Source organism: Taeniopygia guttata, chromosome 3 (genome assembly GCF_048771995.1).
Source record: "Taeniopygia guttata chromosome 3, bTaeGut7.mat, whole genome shotgun sequence".
NCBI classification, from domain to species: Eukaryota; Metazoa; Chordata; class Aves; order Passeriformes; family Estrildidae; genus Taeniopygia; species Taeniopygia guttata.
In genome coordinates, this window is record NC_133027.1 from 82154937 (window position 1) to 82173382 (window position 18446).

Genomic DNA, 18446 nt, shown 5'->3' on the forward strand with positions numbered 1-18446 from the left:
AGGCCATCTTGGTGCTAATATTTTGTGTAATTCATATTTGAAATTGCAGCTGAAGCCCTTGACTGCCTGCCTATCCTTAAAAGTACACTCAGCTGAACTCAGCCACAGGATTAAGCTCCCCAAGACTGCTATATAGCAGTCATAGTGGTATCTAGAATACAGCTGAAGTGAAGTCACATAGTTCTTCAAAGAAAAGTGTTTGAGCCTTAAACTAAGCAGTCTTGAACTAAGGATTTGAACTAAGCAGTCTTAGGTCATCAGCATTTACTTCTGAATGGGTTGGGCACACTCCTGTTCAATGTTCTGCTTGCTCCATGCAATCAATTTCTCTCATCCCTTGGAAAAGAGACCTAGGACTGATAAATGGTGTAACTCAAGGCTAAAATTTAGCCTTTTATCATCATAACCATTTGTGGATCTAGTTTAAATATAATTTATTTAAACAAAATAAATGCAATACAGATTAAAATAATTATTGCCCAATAAGTTTATTGAAATGAGTTGAAGCCATTACATCAAACCACACTGCATGCTCTGTTTGGGTTGGTACCTTTTTCTGATCACTCTCAACTATGTGAAGGGAAATTATAGTTATGTATCTCATTACCAGGGAGAATGGCTGTAGTTTAAGACAGGATGTTCAGTGCCTGAGGATTGTATATAAAGAATCCTTGTAGTGGTCAAAAAGACAAGGAAGACAAAAGGTGATTTATAAACCTGCTGGCAAAGACCTCAGATTTCAAATCTGTGTGATTTGTACGTTATAGGTTTCTACAGGACAAAATTGAATGTAATTTCTGTGAATTCCTCTCCTGCTCTAAAAGGCTGTGTCAGTGAGAAAATTTATCCGCATAGGGCTTGTGGCATGTAAACACAGGTCTTTCTAAACAATCTCAGCACTTGTGTCTGCATATGCCCCTTTGGTACTTTTAAATGAAGCTGTCCATAGAAAACACAAAAAACCTGTGTTGCAGATAGTCGAGAGCTTTTTGGAATTTGTCAAAATTAATAGAGGAAACCTACTTGAATGAAACAAGTGTTGCGGTAAATGACTTCAAACAGTACACTGTTCACACTCATCTCTATTTTAAACTGAGATTGAGATAATTGAAGAATGGGTTCTTTGCCTCTCCTAGAATAGACTACTAAAAATTGTAAATGTTTTGGAGGGTGGTAGGAGGTGGTGATGAGGAAGATAGTGGTATTCTCTGTTCTGTTCCTTGACAGAGAGCAAGGAAGAGATTGTATCCCTTTGATAATCAGGAAGGGAAAAACCACTTTCCCTATTTTCTTTTCAGTTACCTTCTTCCTTCCTGGAAGCTTCCTATCTAATGCTTCCTGGAAGCATCAAATTTTCTTTTGAAATTATTTCTTTTCCTGTTTGTTAAGCAAGCTGAAGAAGCAAGCAGAGCTTAAAAAGAGGGTAGAGAAACAAGGGTGAGATAGAAGCAGGAAGTCTGAGAGCTCAGTTCTGACTGGAGGGAGAAGATTGTGGTAGGAGCTTCTTAGCAAGACAGGAGGAAGAAGTGATGTGAAGATGTAAAGATATGGCTAGTCAGAAATAGGTGTCTTGAGAAGTGTGTAATAGCAATAGTGGCAATAAGAATTGCAACAAAAATATCAGTGCATATCCCTCTTCAGTTACTGTCATGTTAAGTAGTTGGATCGTGTTTTGCTTTTTTGGAAGCCTTTTAGTTTGCATCAAGACAGTGGAACTGAGTACTTGGAAAGCGATGAAATCAAAGGTTAAGGTGTAACAACTAATGAAATATATTTAACATCATACAATGAAGCAAAAATATGAAGTACAGAAACAACAAAAAGTAGGAGTGCTAAACTAATTACATTTCAATAATGTGTTCCTACAGCTGTCTAGACATGTTACATCAAGTACAGCTTGCCATGCTGTCATCTTGCTCGCAGTGTTTGACTGGGTGGATGTGCACACATAGACTTCACCTCATGCAGAACTGGGGGTGTACATTTAAGCATTAGAGAAGACATTGGATCTTGGAGGAAATAAATCTGGATAATCTTATTTTTAATTTCATTGTCATGTCTAATTTCTCCCAATGCTTGTGAAAAGAGAACTGGCTGTGAGGTGACCTAGGGAGCAATAACCAAAGTTTTGGAAAGAGCAAAGGTAGACATTGTATATTGAAGCCAAAAGTCAAATTACTCAACAGCTGTGCCTTGCCTTTATTTAATCCATGCAGTTTTCAGACTTGTTTGTGCTTGTGACTGTTACAGAATGATTAAGACTTATAGTCTGCATGATTTTTAGATGGGTGAGGTTTGAACACAGGATATTTTACTCCTGTGCTCAGAGCAGAGTAACGGTTGAGCTCAGTCCTGGTAAGGTTGTGCAGGGGATGTTCTATATTTGTTTTACTGGGATGATACCTGTATCAACAGATCAGAGAGGGATTTGTGAGATGTGTGCCCCTTTGGCCTATCCTGCAGATTGGTTCTGGGTGTGAAGTATCAGTGCATTGTTGGGAAACAAAAATAAATTAAAATCATAGAAGCATTTTAAGTAAAGCTGTGTTAAGTAATTCTGCTGCTCTCTCCACCTCAGCTGCAGTATAGTGTGGTTTTGGACAGGGTTTGTGAAGAAAAATTAGGACCAAGTGACTGGTATCAAAAGCAAAACAAAAAAGATGTAGATCTGCAAAATACAGGCTGTTAGACTGACTGTTTAGATGGTTTTGGTCTGGTCAAAATGAGACTGAGGGAGATTGATGGCAGTGGTCTTCAAGTATGTTAGAAAATGATCCACAGAGGAATAATGTTTTGTTAAAGCTTGCTGTAGATAAAGCAGGGCAGTAGTTTGCTTGAGTTGCTACAGGGAAAATGTGGGTTACTTATTAGGAATACCTTTACTATAAGCGAGGCTGAAGTGCTGGAATAAATTCTTTGGAGAGGCTGTAGAATCTGCATAATAGAAGGGGTTTGAGGACAGTCTGGACAAATGTTTTGTTTAAAGTTGCTGTTTTATCCTGGGAAAATGAAGATGGGAGATTAAGTGATTTCTCAGAATCTCTTTCAGCCCTTTCTGTGCCTTTTAAAGCCTGTTTTTTGCTCAATGTGTAATCAAAAATTTAGGGAAAATCTGCCTCTGGCCTATATGCCAATCTAGTGTGTCTTTATTTTTTTTTCTGTGTTTTTTTTTTCCTTCTTTAGTTTCTAATATTATAAATCTTCTAGATGATCCTGTTTCTAAGTTGTATGACAGCTAAGTTCAGCTTGTTCTGATCTTCGCAAACTAGGTTTTTATTGTTGATTGGGTTTTTTAATTTTATTTTTAATTGATGACTAGGTGGTGACAAGACAGAACTTGTCATATATTGACAAAAGTGTAAAAAGGTCATTTGACAATAGTTCTAAGAGCTTAATTGTCTTACTTGTGTGGCTGGTTTTTATACAATGTCATCTTTCCTTTTAGCTGAACAAGCATATCTAGTGTAAGGACTAAACCAGGTGGATTGGTGAAATAACTGGGATACACCTTTTTTAGGAAATAAGTAATTTCCTTCTGCTTCTTTTGTTGTGTTTTTTTTGTTTTGTTTCTCTTTTTTTTTTCTTTTTCTTTTTTTGTTGCTTGGTTTTGGTGGGTTTTTTTTGGGGATCTTTTTGTTTCAGCATTTATCTAAGAAAAAAGACAGTGTTCATCATCTAAGAATTTAAAATGTTGAATCTATTAGCTGTTTAAAAGCTAATTGGGTTTGATTTTAGAAGATTTAATTTTAAATGGTCTCCTCATGCATCATGGTTATAATTTGAAAATGTGAAATAGCCTGAAATAATCTATTCTCATTGTGAAGATAATGTAAGTTTAAAATAGAATCTTCAGGTCTGATAACACACTGTGTAGATAAACATACTGGGAGCAATGCAGAGGTAGAGTGTAATGAAAAGAGAGTTGCGTATATCATTATTGGAGGTACTGATGGAATGCTTATAGTTCTGCTAGTTGTTTCCTTAGGAGATTTGCCTCACGATATTTGTCATAAGTGAAGGCATTAAAAAAAACCCCAAAACAATAAAAAAACAACAACAACAAAAAAAAAGAGAACAACAACCCCCACCCAAACTGGCTTCTTAAAATAGTTTTAGAAATCTGTGTACAAGGAATATGGGAGATGTGTCCATAAGCTACTCTACGTACCAGTGTACTCAGCTGGTAGAAGCCACTGTTTGTGAGTTTGTTTTTTTTAATTGTGAATCCTTTTGGTTAGATCACTGTGAAGCACAAAACAATCACACAAATAACATCAATGTTTTTGACACATTAAAATATTTTATTCTCTTTGCCCCTTGACCTATGTAGTTATCTATTTAACTGAATACCAGTCCTGCTTTCACTAGTGTTGCTAGCCCATTGTCTTCCTGCAAAACAGGGACATACCACAAATCATCTGAGCTCCGCTGCAGCTATTGAATACTGTCAGAATGTTGGAGCTGTGAGAGCAGCCATAAACCCAAGGAAAAGAAGTGTTTATAGAAATTTTCTCAGAAGAAACAAGTCTGAGTTGCATTACACAACAACTCAGGGGGCTGAGGAGGAATCCTTCCTCCTATACAGTTCTTTCCAGGCATGGCTGTGTAAGCTATTGTGGCCACCTGAACATAAAACCTACCACCTCCCCTGTCTTAACTACTTCACCTTTTTTGCTAATGCAAGGGTAAAAAAATTGTCATAATGGATAGTGGGGGCAGAAAGGCTTCTATTAAGAAATCCTTTTGCTTGCATTTTCCAGTTCTCCTGCAGTTGTTGCTAAATCATAAATTTATCACAGCAGGAGTTTGTTGTGTTCATGATATCATAGTGACTTACAGAGATGGAAACAAATCACATGCATACCATGCCAACTTTCAACTAAAATCTCATCACTTTACCCAGACTTTTTTTTTTTTTTTTTTTAATCTGGCTCAATAGTTTTACAGGTTTTGGAAATTATGGCTACATTCTTCCACTGATCTCTTTTGACAAATGTATCACAGGGCTCTTAAGTATAAGAGAGCCTGGACTAGGAGGCAGGATGATGGTGCTGTTGGCTGAATCTCATTGTGACTGTGGTGTCTGGCTGAGGGATGCAGTTTTATCCACTGTTAGTCATCTTGATTGTCTTGTCTTTATTGAAACAACAGTCTGTCTTTAGTTTGGCCATTTTCTTCAGTATTTTTGCTATTTATTTGGTGTTTTCATCTTCTACTTTTGTTTTTTTTTATTAGGCTTTTTTGTTTATCTGGTCTCATATTTGTATTTTTTCAGTTTGCTGTTATACTTAGGAGCACAGTGAGGTGTTTCATTTGCACATGTTTAAAATTGGTCTAGAAGAGTGATTTACATCTGTCTATATATGTATTTTAAAAAAATTATTCCAGGTGTGTTGTTGCAGCACTATCAATTTTTTCCAAAAATGGATTTGATTTGAATCTAAGCTGCAGATTTTGTCATGCCTATGTCACAGTGGCATCATCAGTAGAGGTTCTGGAATTTGAAGAAAATACTCAGTATGCTTAAAAATACACTGTCCTTTAATATGAACTAGTCCAAAGTCAAAAGAGCAAACTAAGTGTTTTTTATAGTTTTCATAAATCTAAGAAAGATGGAGAAAATCTTCCCATGTCTAAAGAATATGAAGGTGTCTTATTTCTGTCCCTTTGCAACTATCAAAACAGGAATATATGAGAATTTGCTTTATAGCAAAAATAACTAGCAGACAGCTAGATAAACACATCATGTGATGGTTTACCAACCAGCTGACAGGTTAAGCACAAAGGGTTGTAGTAAATGGGGTTACATCAGGCTGGTGACTAGTGACTAGTGGGTGTCCATAGGGCTACATTTTAGGGTCACTGCTCTTCAACGCAGTTTTGGGTGCCACACTATAAGAAGCCTATAAAGCAATTGGACAGTGTCCAAAGAAGGACCATGAAAACAGGAAGGGCCTTGAGGAGAAGCCGTATGAGGAGCAGCTGAGGCCATTTGGTCTGTTCAGCCTGGAGGAGACTGAGGGGAGACCTCACTGCAGCTACAACTTCCTCATGGGGGGAAGGGGAAGGGCAGACACTGATCTCTGCTCTGTGGTGACAGTGACAGCACCCAAGGGCATGGCCTGGAGTTGTGTCAGGGAAAGTTTTGGCTGGATATTAGGAAAAGGTTCTTCTCCTAGCAGCTGTTTGGGAACTGGAATAGGCTTCCCAGAGAAGTGGTCACAGCACCAGCCTGACAGAGCTCAAGAAACGTTTGGACAATGCTCTCAGGCACATGATGTGACTCTTGGGGTGTCCTGTGCAGAACCAGGAGCTGGACTCTGTGTAAGTACCTTCTAACTCAAGATATTCTATTAAAAACTGTGCTGAATAATGATTTTAATATTTGTAAAGGCTAGGGCTTTCATCATGTTGTTTTTAAGACTTGTTCCTGAAAAACTCCACATAAAGATTGTTTTATTCTTTAGGCCTCTAGATAGTGATCTGTATTTTTGAAAGTACTGTTAATCCTAAACTTAGATACTAGTATTTTCTCATCCAAAAGCATTGAAGAGCAAATTTTACCATTTCTGTTGACTCTCATAAAAAGGCATCTCTTTTACTAAAATAATTGTGCTACAGGATTTTCTGGTAAAAATTATTTTAAATTTTTTTTTGTTGTGAACACTATGCCCAAGTATATAGCTCAGCACTCAACATCATCGTACAGAATACTGTGAAGGAGAATTAAATGATGGTTTAGTTTCATCTTTACTATTTCAAAAACATAACTCTGGGCCTAACCCTGGGTGTGCAGACAATATATTGCGCTTTTAGCTTGGTCACATTCAAAAGAGCTGCTTGGGTTCACAAATAGCACATTTTATTGAATGCAACACATGTGGATGGTTCTTCTAGACTGCTGGTACCAAATGCATTAACTGCAGAGTAGGTGTATTTAGCACTAACAACACTATTGTCTTCATGAGCTTCGTGTCCCAAGTTAACACTCAGCAGAGCTGAGGGGACAAGACTTACTGAAAGGTGTCCCTCTGGGAAGGTGAGGATGACAAACCTGTTGATCTGTCCCTGCACAATTTCATGTCGAATTCTCATCTCCTAGGTAGATAGAAAATGGCAGTTTCTTATAACTCAGCTATGGTTGTGCCAGGTGCTGTGGTGGGACTATGGTCAAACCTGTTCTTTGTGGACATGTTGTACAGAATATTTCTTGGTAGGAGGTGTACTTGTTTGTACAAAACATCTCTGGGGATCAAGTAGAAGAATCAGACCTGCTTAGCTTCCACTTTTCTCCCATATTCCTTCCCCATGCCATAGGAACACAAACCATGTGACCATTCAGTTTCAGTGTTTGCACTGTAAGCTCCATCTCGTATTGAGCTCTGCATTTTCTGCCCTTCCAACACTGACAAAGTCAAATTATTTGTTTGGTTTTGTTTAGTTGAGCCAGAAAGCTTGTTTTGGTCCCCCAATACTGGTTTCTACAGTGTAGGCAGGACCAACTTTTCTGACTCACCTACCCCTGTTTTTCTAATTAGATCACATCCTAAAGGAAAAGTATTGCTGAAACGTCTGAAAATATAAGCTATAAAATGGACTCTTTTCTAGGAAAATATATATATATAAAACTATGCAAGTAAAATACAAAGATGGCAATATTGCTTGTGAAGCTATGCTTTAAAAAAACCTTAAAAATTCTACCCTCAGCAGTTCATAGATCCCTTATATCTGTTTAAGGTGTATTCATTTTTGTAAGAAATGTATGGCATCCTAAAATCCAAGATGTCTTTTAAATTATAATATTCGGCTTTGATCAAAATATTTTATTCTTGTATCTGTCAAGGCTTTTCCTTTTTTAAGAATTGTTTATGGAGAATAAGGTGGGAGCATCTGTACTACAGCTGCTGTTCAAATAGAGGAATGCCTTTACTGTAGACAAAACAATTGTCACAACTGTTTAAATTTCTTTGTTTATGAAGACCCAGAAATAAGGAGGCTTTATATTCTTTCAAAATTGGAAGATTTGTAAGATTTTCTTGTTATTTTCAAAAAAGTGTTTGTCTGGAAGGTATTTCATGAACTAGGCTAGGCAACTATCCAGCAACTTTATTTCTATGACATCAGGAAGAAGAGATTCTTCTCTTTCTGTGCATCATTTCTTGGCATTCTTAGGTTTGATATGAAAGTTATTAATAGTTTCCACAAAGATGCTATGATATATTTTGAAGAACTTGCTGGATTTATTAGTAGTATGCAGAGGACGAAATGTTTTCTTTTAAAATAATTGCAAATGGAATCTGTTCTTTTCCCCATTTTTCCTGGAAATTAGTTTTAATAGAGTTTTTGTCTTCAGCTGTTAGGTATAGAATCAAATAAATCTGGTTTTGCATATAATTCTGTAACAAGAAATTCTTATAACTAGCTTAGTAACAAAGTAGTGCTTATGCAGTCTTTATTACATTCAATTTTTTTTTAATTACTACAGGGTAGTATATAAAAAAATAGAATCTAGCCATTTTTTATCTTTGATCTCAGTATTTTAAGGCACTGGTAATTCTCATTCTTTTCTCTGAGCTATTTATTACTAAAACAAAGGCTGACAGTGGAGCTCAGTCTATAATATGTAAATTCTTGTGGAAAAATAGTGCCAAAAAACTGTGAAGAAAAAATGGGTCCATGCAGCTGCGTCACAAGGTTTGACCACTTCAGGCTGGGGTGCCAGGAGATTCGAGACAGATGTTTTCAGACATGCCGCATGCCTAAAACGTTTCCAGGGGTTGAGCTACAAATAGTGACTTAGTAAGTGCAGAAACAGCAAAAGTATGTAGGAGTACACAAGAGTTTATTCACCTCTAGGTGCACAGCCAGCTCTTTACATTGCATCTGCCTGTCAGGGTTGGCTATTTAAGCTGTCATGCCCTTGGTATTGCTCTTTGTCTGCCTGTGAATAAAGTGCAGCATTGTGATTACTAATCCCACTCCAGTGACTTGACTTTAAATGCGGTTTTGGAGCGGATCCCGGAGTTCTGTTTGCTAAGCTTCCTACTCCTGTTTCAGAGACACCACTGGAGATCTATGAGAGAGAGCACTGCAGACTGCCCTCCTCCTGTAGACCTGTTGCCTTCCCCCGACCCGTGCCTTTTTTTTTCCCCAAAAAACTTTTTGAAAGAAATCAATGGATACCAAAGTGATCTGTTTATTTTTCTTTTTCTCTTTGCCTCGGCTGACAGTGGGAAATCACACTGGTCGCATCAAGGTGGTCTTTACACCCAGCATCTGTAAAGTGACTTGTACCAAAGGCAACTGTCAGAACAACTGTGAGAAGGGAAATACAACCACCCTGATCAGTGAAAACGGCCATGCTGCTGACACTCTGACAGCCACTAACTTCCGAGTAGGTAAGTACCCTGAAACTGTATTTGTCCTTAGCTGTCCTCTCTTGACTAACAGAGGGAGGAGATGTTTTCTTATTAATACCAGTTGTGCATCTGTTCCTCTTTGTTTGGAGGGCTCTGCTGTGTAGGAACCATTGTATGCTACACAAGCTTTCTGGTGTCCTTCGTAAATGTTCCCAAAAGTTCCTTTTGTGTCAGAGGAAAAAAGCTCCCATGTTTTTCATCTGAATTTTAAGATGCAGGGATGCAACATGCTAAGCTGAAGCTTTTGCTAAAATTCCTTCCTCAGAGTTCGTGTTAGTAAATAGGGAAAATGACAGATTACACAAAAAGTTATGTTTCCTGTTTTTTACATGTTTAATATGTATCAAATGCACATAAAACCTTGTGAACAGCTAACAGTGACTGTCTTCAGAAATTTGTTCAGCAGCTCCTTAAAACTACAACCCTTCCTAAATATGCAGCAGCTTAAAACATTTCTTACTGCTGAAAGTAAGTCAGATTTCATGTTTGGTATTTTAAGAAACTGAAATAATGTTAAGCCTAATTAAAGTTATTGAAGACAGTAATTTCTTTGTTTATTCTTTCTGCTTGCTCAGTAAGAGTATCAACAGTATGCCAGACTAAACCCTACAACTCTTTGACTCTGTTGAAACAAAGCCTGAAAGCTACCTAGGATAATGATTAGCATATTTTAACTGTATATTAAATAGGTATTTGTGTGCAATTATTTGCCTTGTAAGTTAAGATATACAGATATATGTGTACATACCTAAACACTTCAAATTTGTCATTTCACATTATGATACCCTGAGCTGCTCTTGGAAAGTAATTTTGTAGTTATCCTGAAAATATCAGTGTTGTTTTCTGGAAAAAAAAGAAAGTGAATTTCTAGTCAAAGAATGCCAAATATGAGCACTGTAATTTTAGTCTCTGTCTAGAATAAACATAGAGTTCAGGCAGTGCTGAGGCTGGCCAATATTGCCGTTTTTCAAGTGCAGTGTATTTCATGCTCTGAGGGTGGGGGGGGAAACCATTTGAAACTATTATTCTTTTCTTCTGGACAGATGATAGAGCCGTTCCTTCTTTTAACACTCCTACTAGACTGTCAGGCTGTGGGGAAAAGCCCTTGAATTACAAGCTCATTCCTTCATAGTATGCATGTTTGTAAAAATCTATGTGGTTTGGACTAATAGTAAAATCAGTGTTTTAAAAAAAGAATAGAGCAAATTTTGGGGTTTGTTTGTGGTAGTTTGGAGGTACCAAAAAAAATATTTTGTAAAGGAATGGTAAACCTTATAATTTTAATTTGTGTTTACTGCCAATGCAGATTTTTACCAAGGTTTTGACAAGAATCCCAGCTAAGTAAGGTTTTTGTTTAATTTTCTGACTAGCATGAAAGGATAGGGTTATTCTTCCCCCCTTTCATTTGACCTAATTTTTCTATCGAAATTATGAAATGCTGAGAACAGGCAGTCATGTAACTTGTCTGCTATGTAAATCTGTGCTGTAACATGACCTTCTCTCAAATACTTGAAAACTTGGAGAGTGGAAATTGACCTGTGAAGACGTGTTCCACACCTTCCTTCCTGGCCTCAGGCCACGCAGCTCTGGCGCACTGGGTACAACGGGCTGCTAGAAACATTCAACAAAAGCAGCCTATTGTGATCCTCGATGGAAAGATAAGGGAGTCTTCTGCTGAAAAATGTATAAAAAATATAAAAAATGTATAACAATGTATAAAAGCAAGCACATGGATAAGGATTTTTAACTTGGCGTTAGCTATCTTCCCTATTACATGTAAAAGATGATAAGAATTTAGGGCAGCTCTAGGTATTGTCATTTTCACAGAAGAATAAGAAGGTCTGAACTAGCACTTAGAGGATCTCCAAATAAATATAAAAATGCTGCATGAACTTCTTAATAACTGGAGAATTGGAATCCTGTAACTGTAGATTGAATTGTTTCACCAATCACAGTTTTCAGGAGCTTTTGAATCAGAGTTTTAAGTACATACTACTGAAATAATTTTTCATGTCTGTTCTCTAAGTAGTGCCTCTCACTAGCTTGGGCTTGTCCTGGTATCTCCTGATACATAAAGCAGAAGTAATTTGTGTCTTCCAAGATCATTAACTTCATATTTTTAACAGCTGAATTATGTTTAACTTCTTTAAAATTAATAGTTTTGCTTTGAAGTCCCTGTTCTAAACTTCCTTACTTACTGTTAAGCCAAAATGTGTGGAAATTCTTATTTAGATGACTTGGTATTTAAAATGCACCATGAAACAGAATGTCATGTCAGAAATACATATTTAAAGCAGTGAACAGCACTTTTTCAGTATATTTTTAAAAAAATATATGTTCTTCCTAAAACCAGAGAAAACAGTCACATGCCCTATTTGGAAAAATTTAAAATGCATTTCTGTAGCAGGAGCAGCATTCTAGTACACGAGACTGAATTCAGGTTCTCAGATGACAGATTAGTTAGACATCAGTTTGCCTTGTTCTTAATAATAAATTATTTCTAATATTGAGCCAGAGTAATTTTTTTTGTTTCTTTTCAACTTTGTGCTGAACTTTTTAAGCACTACATTGTCAGAGAGAATAAGTTGCAATACCTGTACTACAGCTACTCAAGCTTTGTCATGGATTATTTCAGATTCTTAAAATGTGTGCAGTTTGTCAATTCAGCTGAAGTTTGGTAGCAGCAAGCCCGGGCAAGGAACAAATCCCGTTTCCTAAACATTTTATACAATATGGATAAGCCATTAAAAACAAAAACCCACAACAAGGGAAGGACTAGGGGGAATGCTGCTTTTCTCAGGTAACTGAGATTTTTGGCTGTGGTAAAGAATAGCTCCTAGCACTGCAATTTAAGGTGATGAAAGCTTAGTATTTAAAAGGAATGACCTCTTTGATTGCCAGGCTGCTTCAGTGAAACTTGGGGGTTTTTTGCAGTGTCATTTTGTGAATGGGATATGTTGCAACTAAACTAACCAACCTCCAATATTTCATTGGCTTGGAGAATGAAAGCATTTAATCTGAGTGGAAACTTCTGCTGAATAGATGTATCTTATTGGATTGGTGCATGTGCAGTTTATATGATATTCCAGTCCTGATGCATCTACTGAGGCTTGTAAAACAGGGTCAATATGTGTGCATAGGAAAGGATGGGAATAGAATAGCACATGAGTTTTCTGTTTCTCTGAGTGTTGAAGTTACTCAGTGAGGTGTCCTGTTTCTACTCAAAATTATTCCACATTCCAATTTTGAAATGAATTCTCTTCCTGTAAGGAGTGGGAGGGCAATGACTAATTTGTAACTGTAAAATGAAGCAATAAGGAATTAGTAAATGCCCAAATTAATATTTTCATGCTTTTTTTCCCTCCACCACTGTTATATATATTTATTTAATTTTAGATTTTCCCCACAGGATCTGTGCTTCATTCATTGAACAGGAATGACAGAACTTAATAAAGGAAGCAGTCATTTAATACTTAGGTTCATATTCACTGTTCATTTGCAGCCATGCATCTCATTTAAAGTGGTAAATTCAAACTGTTATAAATGGGAAGTCAAAGTTGCATGCTTGCCAGTGGAAGTGCATATCTTTCTATAAAAATTTTGTGTCTGAGCACTTGGCATTATCTGTGTCAAATAAGGAAACAGAATCATAGAATTATAGAAGGGTTTGGGTTGGAAGGGACCTTTAAAATCTTAGTGTTCCAACCCCCAGCCATGGGCAGGGACTCCTTCTATTAGACCAGGTCCAAAGCCCTATCCAACCTGGCCTAAGGCGTTTCCAGGGATGGGGCATCCACAGCTTCTCTGGACAACCTGTGCCAGGGCCTCACCACCCTCACAGTAAATAATTTCTTCCCCTGTCTAATCTAAATCTACCCTCTTTCAATTTAAAGCCACTCCCTCTTGTCCTGTCCATGATCCTGTAAAAAGTCCCTCTCCAGCTCTCTTGAAGGCCTCCTTTAGATGCTGGAAGGTTGCAGTGAGGTCACCTTGAAGCCTTCTCCAGGTGAACATGGTGTCTTAAATAAAAATGTGTCTGGTCCTTCATATTTAATCATAAATTCTGAAACTTTCAGCATAGATCACAGTAGCCTGGATATTCTGTACTCTTATTAACATAATGCTCAAATTATGTTACCTCTTGAATTTTGGTGCTTTTCCTATTGTAATTTTCTAACAAAAAATTTTCAAACTTTACTGTGTTGACTCTGTGTAAATGTTTTTAGATAATGGAGATTGTCCAGAAGTTTCCAATTATGTATAGACTGAAACTTCCAAGAAGCAGCAGAAGCATTTTGCTTATATTTTCTTTGGTCTTCTGTTGAAAGCAGTGAAAGAAATTTTGACCAATATATTTTAAAACAATACGTTATTCAAAGGAAATTTGGTAAGAATACCCACTATGTAATTGTTATTCTAACAGAATTTCCTATCTAGGAAAGAGTTTAGTAAGCATAATAATTTAGAATTGTGAAAATTTAAATTCCTGAATTTTTTTCAGACCTATGTGATCATGAATTACTGTTACTGTTGTAGGAGTAGCATTGCTTTTTCTTCAAGCACTTCAGGCATTATCGAAGAGTAGTGTTGGTTAAAAATGGCAATTACCTGCAAGCAAGGCAGCCTGTTAGCAAGGCACCCACCTGCCTTTCTCTGTTGTTTAGATATGACAGAAAGTCCAAGAGAAGTGATTTGGGATTTCTTGCTACCATTGGTACTAAAGTTGTTTATTCTTTGCTCCTTATGATACATACTGCATATGTCCTACTACACTGAAGAGGAATTGTAAGACTGATATTGGAGGAGGATTTTCTAGTATCCTTTTGGTGAAAAGGCGTATTTTAAACAGTATTGGAAAGCTAATTTGATGACATGAAAATGCATACAAAAGACTAACATCTTGTAGAAGTGTTTGTGCAGATTTGTTGGAATTTATGGACACAGTCTCTTCTGGCAGCTTCAGTTTTTTACCCATCACATTTTACTCTTTTGTTTTACTGGGTTTAGTAAGAGTTGCTAGAAAGGTAACATGTTAGAAGAGATACTTTCTTTGTTTTGAAGTGGCGTTTGCTATTTGGTGAATGGTGTCAGTCTGTGTAGGTAACTCATCATGTCTGTCCTATGTAACTCTGCCCCAGCAAAACACTATTCCTGTGGCTTCATCTGAGACATAGCAGATAAACATATGGAGGAATTAAAACAATTGTTAACACATGTCACGTGGATATTTTAAAAATTTCTTTTGGCAACATAAGTGAGAAGTGATTTTATTTGAATTTTTAAAAATGCTTTTATTTTCAACTTTGTGTTCCATCAGACAAACTAATTGAAGAAAAGCTTATTTCTGGAAAAACTACATAGCTCAAGAAGAGCATATGATAATTCATGGGGTTTTTTAGTAAATAGTCTCTGTGGGTAAGAGTTAAGTGTTTTTTTGAAATATTTGAGTTTTGTACTTGAACTTGCAATTATGAAGAAGTTGTGGTGCAAGAACTTCAGTATTCCTTTAGTATTATCACTTTTGTCCTCTTACTGTCTCTGGTAGCTACCTTGTAGCCTTATTTGGTAAAAGCTTTGTTTCTTCTGTTCTTTCAGTAATTATAATTTGTGCCTTGTCAGGCTTTGTTGGTTTATGCTTTTTTTGCTGCCAGATGAAATATTGTTTCCTTTAATATACACATAAAAACTTCAGAATTCTTGGACAACTTGGCCAAAAGAATAACATTTTGAACTTTCTTCAACAGTAGTCAAAGAAGCTGGTGAGTCTGCCAGTATGTGTGTCTCAGGAAAAAAAAAATATGAAAAGGACATTAGGATTTATCCACTGCTTTATCTAGTAATTTGAAGTTTAATCTGTACAAATGATGACTATGCTAGAAATATTCTTGCAGCAAGATTGTAATAGGTGTAGCAGAATGACAGCCAAGTGTTTTTCCTCAGTGAACTGAGTAGCTAAAATAATGACAATGATGAGATTATTATTATAAATTATTCTATGCCTTATAGAAGATAGTAGTAAAAAGGCATTTCCTAGCCTGAAAAGCCAATGCAAAATTATTTGGGAGGAACCAATTATGACCATGAATTCAAAAGACATTTATTTTTTCCAGTCTCCCTTTGTTCTATAAATAAATCTGACCTGACAGCAGAATGAATTAATTACAGTCCAGGTAGTATAGTATAGGCTTTTCTAATCTGAAATACTGGTGCACTACAATTCTATTCTGTAATGTAAGTGTACCATTCTATAGGCTGAGCAAAGCTCAGGGTTTTAATGCATTTTCAATTATGGGCTTCCAGTGCTTAAAGTTACTAAGAAAAATTGTATTTTAACGATTTTGTTGGTTTTGATATCCACATCTGTTCAAAAAGAATGCTTTCATTCCCCCATGTATTTATCGGAACTTGTCATCAAGAAAGAGTTCTGGTTTCTGCCATGGAACTTACAGCATCTGTGAGCTCTTTCTTCATAATCTTAAAATAATTATTCAAAATTGACATCTTTACCTCAGATTCCAGTGGAGGCCAGATGCTAATTGATAGAAAAGATATTGTTCAGTCAGATGATTTTAATGAGATTGAACTCATACAAGTCTGTTAGCAACTTGTTTCCGAAGCTCCCATGCTTACCTTAAAGACTTCAGACCATCACCATGAAGCAAAAGTCCATCTGCTCTCAGAGTACTCTATTACAGAGAGCACAGTTTTGGATGTGCAGTCGTAGGAAAAACCACAAATGGAAATGGTACAAAATCCACACCTGCAGCCATTCAAAAACACATGGAGTATGTTTCCCTCAAAGTTAAAGCAAAACAGAACACTAAGTTAAAATGCATAATGTTTTATTTTACTGTAAATGGTTTTAATTTATAGAAATTAGTTTATGTACATCTGACTTGAAGTACTATAAAAAGAGAACTAAGAGTGCATTTATTTGAATGATTACATTGCTGAATATTCATTAGACACACTACTTTGTACAGCTATAACTGTGTTATTGCTAAACTAAATGTCTTTGCACATACCTCACTGAAGATTGAGTACATGCCAACCTCGGCTTAAAAAAGAAATTGTCTCTAAATTATGCAAGTACAGAAGAAAGAGTCTAAAAATTTTCTCTACAGGTTAAAATATGGCATTTATCATGAATAGGTTTCTTAGCAAATGGATTTGTGTTTAGTGTGTCCTTCTGGGCTTAGCACAGTCAGAAGGAAGGAAGCAGCTATCACTGCTCTGTTGATCACAGTCTTTCTCCATTCAGCCTTTCTGCTGCTTGTTCTGGTTTTTTTTCTGCTCCAGATAGGTCTCATCTCTGTGCCTGAGTAGTCTGTATAGAGTTAATCTATCCATTCCACTTGTAATTAGCTCTTAGATTTGAGTATCACTGTAATTGAGAGTCCTATTTTGTAGATGCGCTGGGATTCCTGGATTTTTCTTTTGGAACATGAACTTTATCTTCATTATGTACACACTTAAATTCAGTGAGTTTTCTATATATCCATAAAACCCTGTTAAGTGTTAAGAGGGTGGACCATGAATTTTCGACCAGGGTTATGTGCATCAAGTTGAAGTCTATGGAAGTTTTAAACTCTTTTTTATTTGCCCACTCATCTCTTGCAAAGTCTTGAGAAATGTTAGTCAATGAATAGAAGGAAAAAAGATATTTTCTGATTGCACAGGAAGAGGACTGAGTTTTAAGAACCCAAACAGAGTATTTCTCATCTATATTTTATTCCCAAATAATTTGTTGATTTCTCATTTTGGTTGTATTTTCAGTTTAATTTAAAGATGTTAAGATGAGCTATTAAATCAATTTTTTTGTGTTTGATATTACTCAGGTATTTCAAGTTTAGGAGAACTTTTAGCAGCTGTTCCTCTCATCATTTAGAAATGAGTTCTTTGACTTCTCCCTGAGAAGGACTACCTCCATCCATAGCATGTATAGGGCAAATGATTGCACATTCCTATCAGTAAAATATTTTGAACACTCTCTCCAATATGTATATAATTATAAATTATATATACCTACTACTGTATATATCATCTATTTGTCATTATAAACTATAGACAAAATAGAAAGTAAAAATGGATGAGAAAAAGACTAAGTGAACTCTTTTGAGAATTCATTTTATTTATTATTAGTGCAAAACATAGTTCTTTCCTGCATCCCAGTGCATTTTCTGGCACACTGTGTGGGATGAGCACACCCTGCTTTAGAAGCTGCTGGTATAGGTAAACAGGGGAGACCAGCTTCATAACATAAGCTGTAATACTACTTTTATGCAATTAATGTGTACATTGCATCTATCTTATTTATTGAGTATATTAAATTGAGTCTGTTATGTTAGATGCTATAAATGTAGGTGCTAGAACATCTTCTGTCTAACCAGAGTTACACAGACAGCCTTTTGTGACAAGGGGGAAAAGGGATTTTTTCATACTTGTACACATTTCAGCACACAGGGCTTGGGAACAACATTGTGGTGTGAAGCTTCTCAGTGAGGCTATACACAGCTCAGGGTATTTGGTACATGGTTAAGTTGCTTGGAACTGGACATGACCAGGCAGAGCATTGACTGTGTTTTAGGTTTACACAGCTTGTGCAACAATTTATACATCTACTATGGTTATAAGAAACACAATGGGTGATAAAGTTGTGGGTTTTTTAAAATTAATTTCCAGCTATACATTCTCTGCAGAGTAACTTTTATCCTTCCTACTCACTAGCAGTGACTTCTTTCCTCTCAGAACTCCAGGATTTGAGTCTCTAGCTTTTCACTGGTCTCTGATGATGTAATTTATTACTCAAACTCTGAACAATATCCATCCTATTCTCACATTGTGTCACTGTGGCAAGGTCAACTCCCTAGAAAACTTTCCAATTTCTTGTGATGTAGCCAGTGCCAGAAAATCATAGCCTATGTTTTTCATGTTTTTTAACTCTTCCATGAATGCCTGGATTATGAGCTGCTATTTGTATGCTAATGAATATCCACTTTAAAGAGTCTGTTCTTATTTTATTCTTCT

General features: G+C 36.4%; 1 protein-coding gene across 14 annotated transcripts in view; it reads left to right on the plus strand.

The window, feature by feature from the left end:
• Positions 1-18446, plus strand: part of LTBP1 (latent transforming growth factor beta binding protein 1) — a 184451-nt gene that overhangs the window by 56066 nt on the left and 109939 nt on the right. For 9 of the 14 annotated variants that reach the window (XM_012572450.5, XM_030268501.4, XM_030268499.4 and 6 more), the window contains one exon: positions 9231-9398. In XM_012572450.5, the coding sequence (XP_012427904.5) occupies positions 9231-9398 (168 nt within the window). Of the gene's footprint in view, positions 1-8834; positions 9399-18446 lie in introns of those variants that run through there. The other 5 variants (XM_041715276.2, XM_030268507.4, XM_072927210.1 and 2 more) reach the window with 4 other exon arrangements.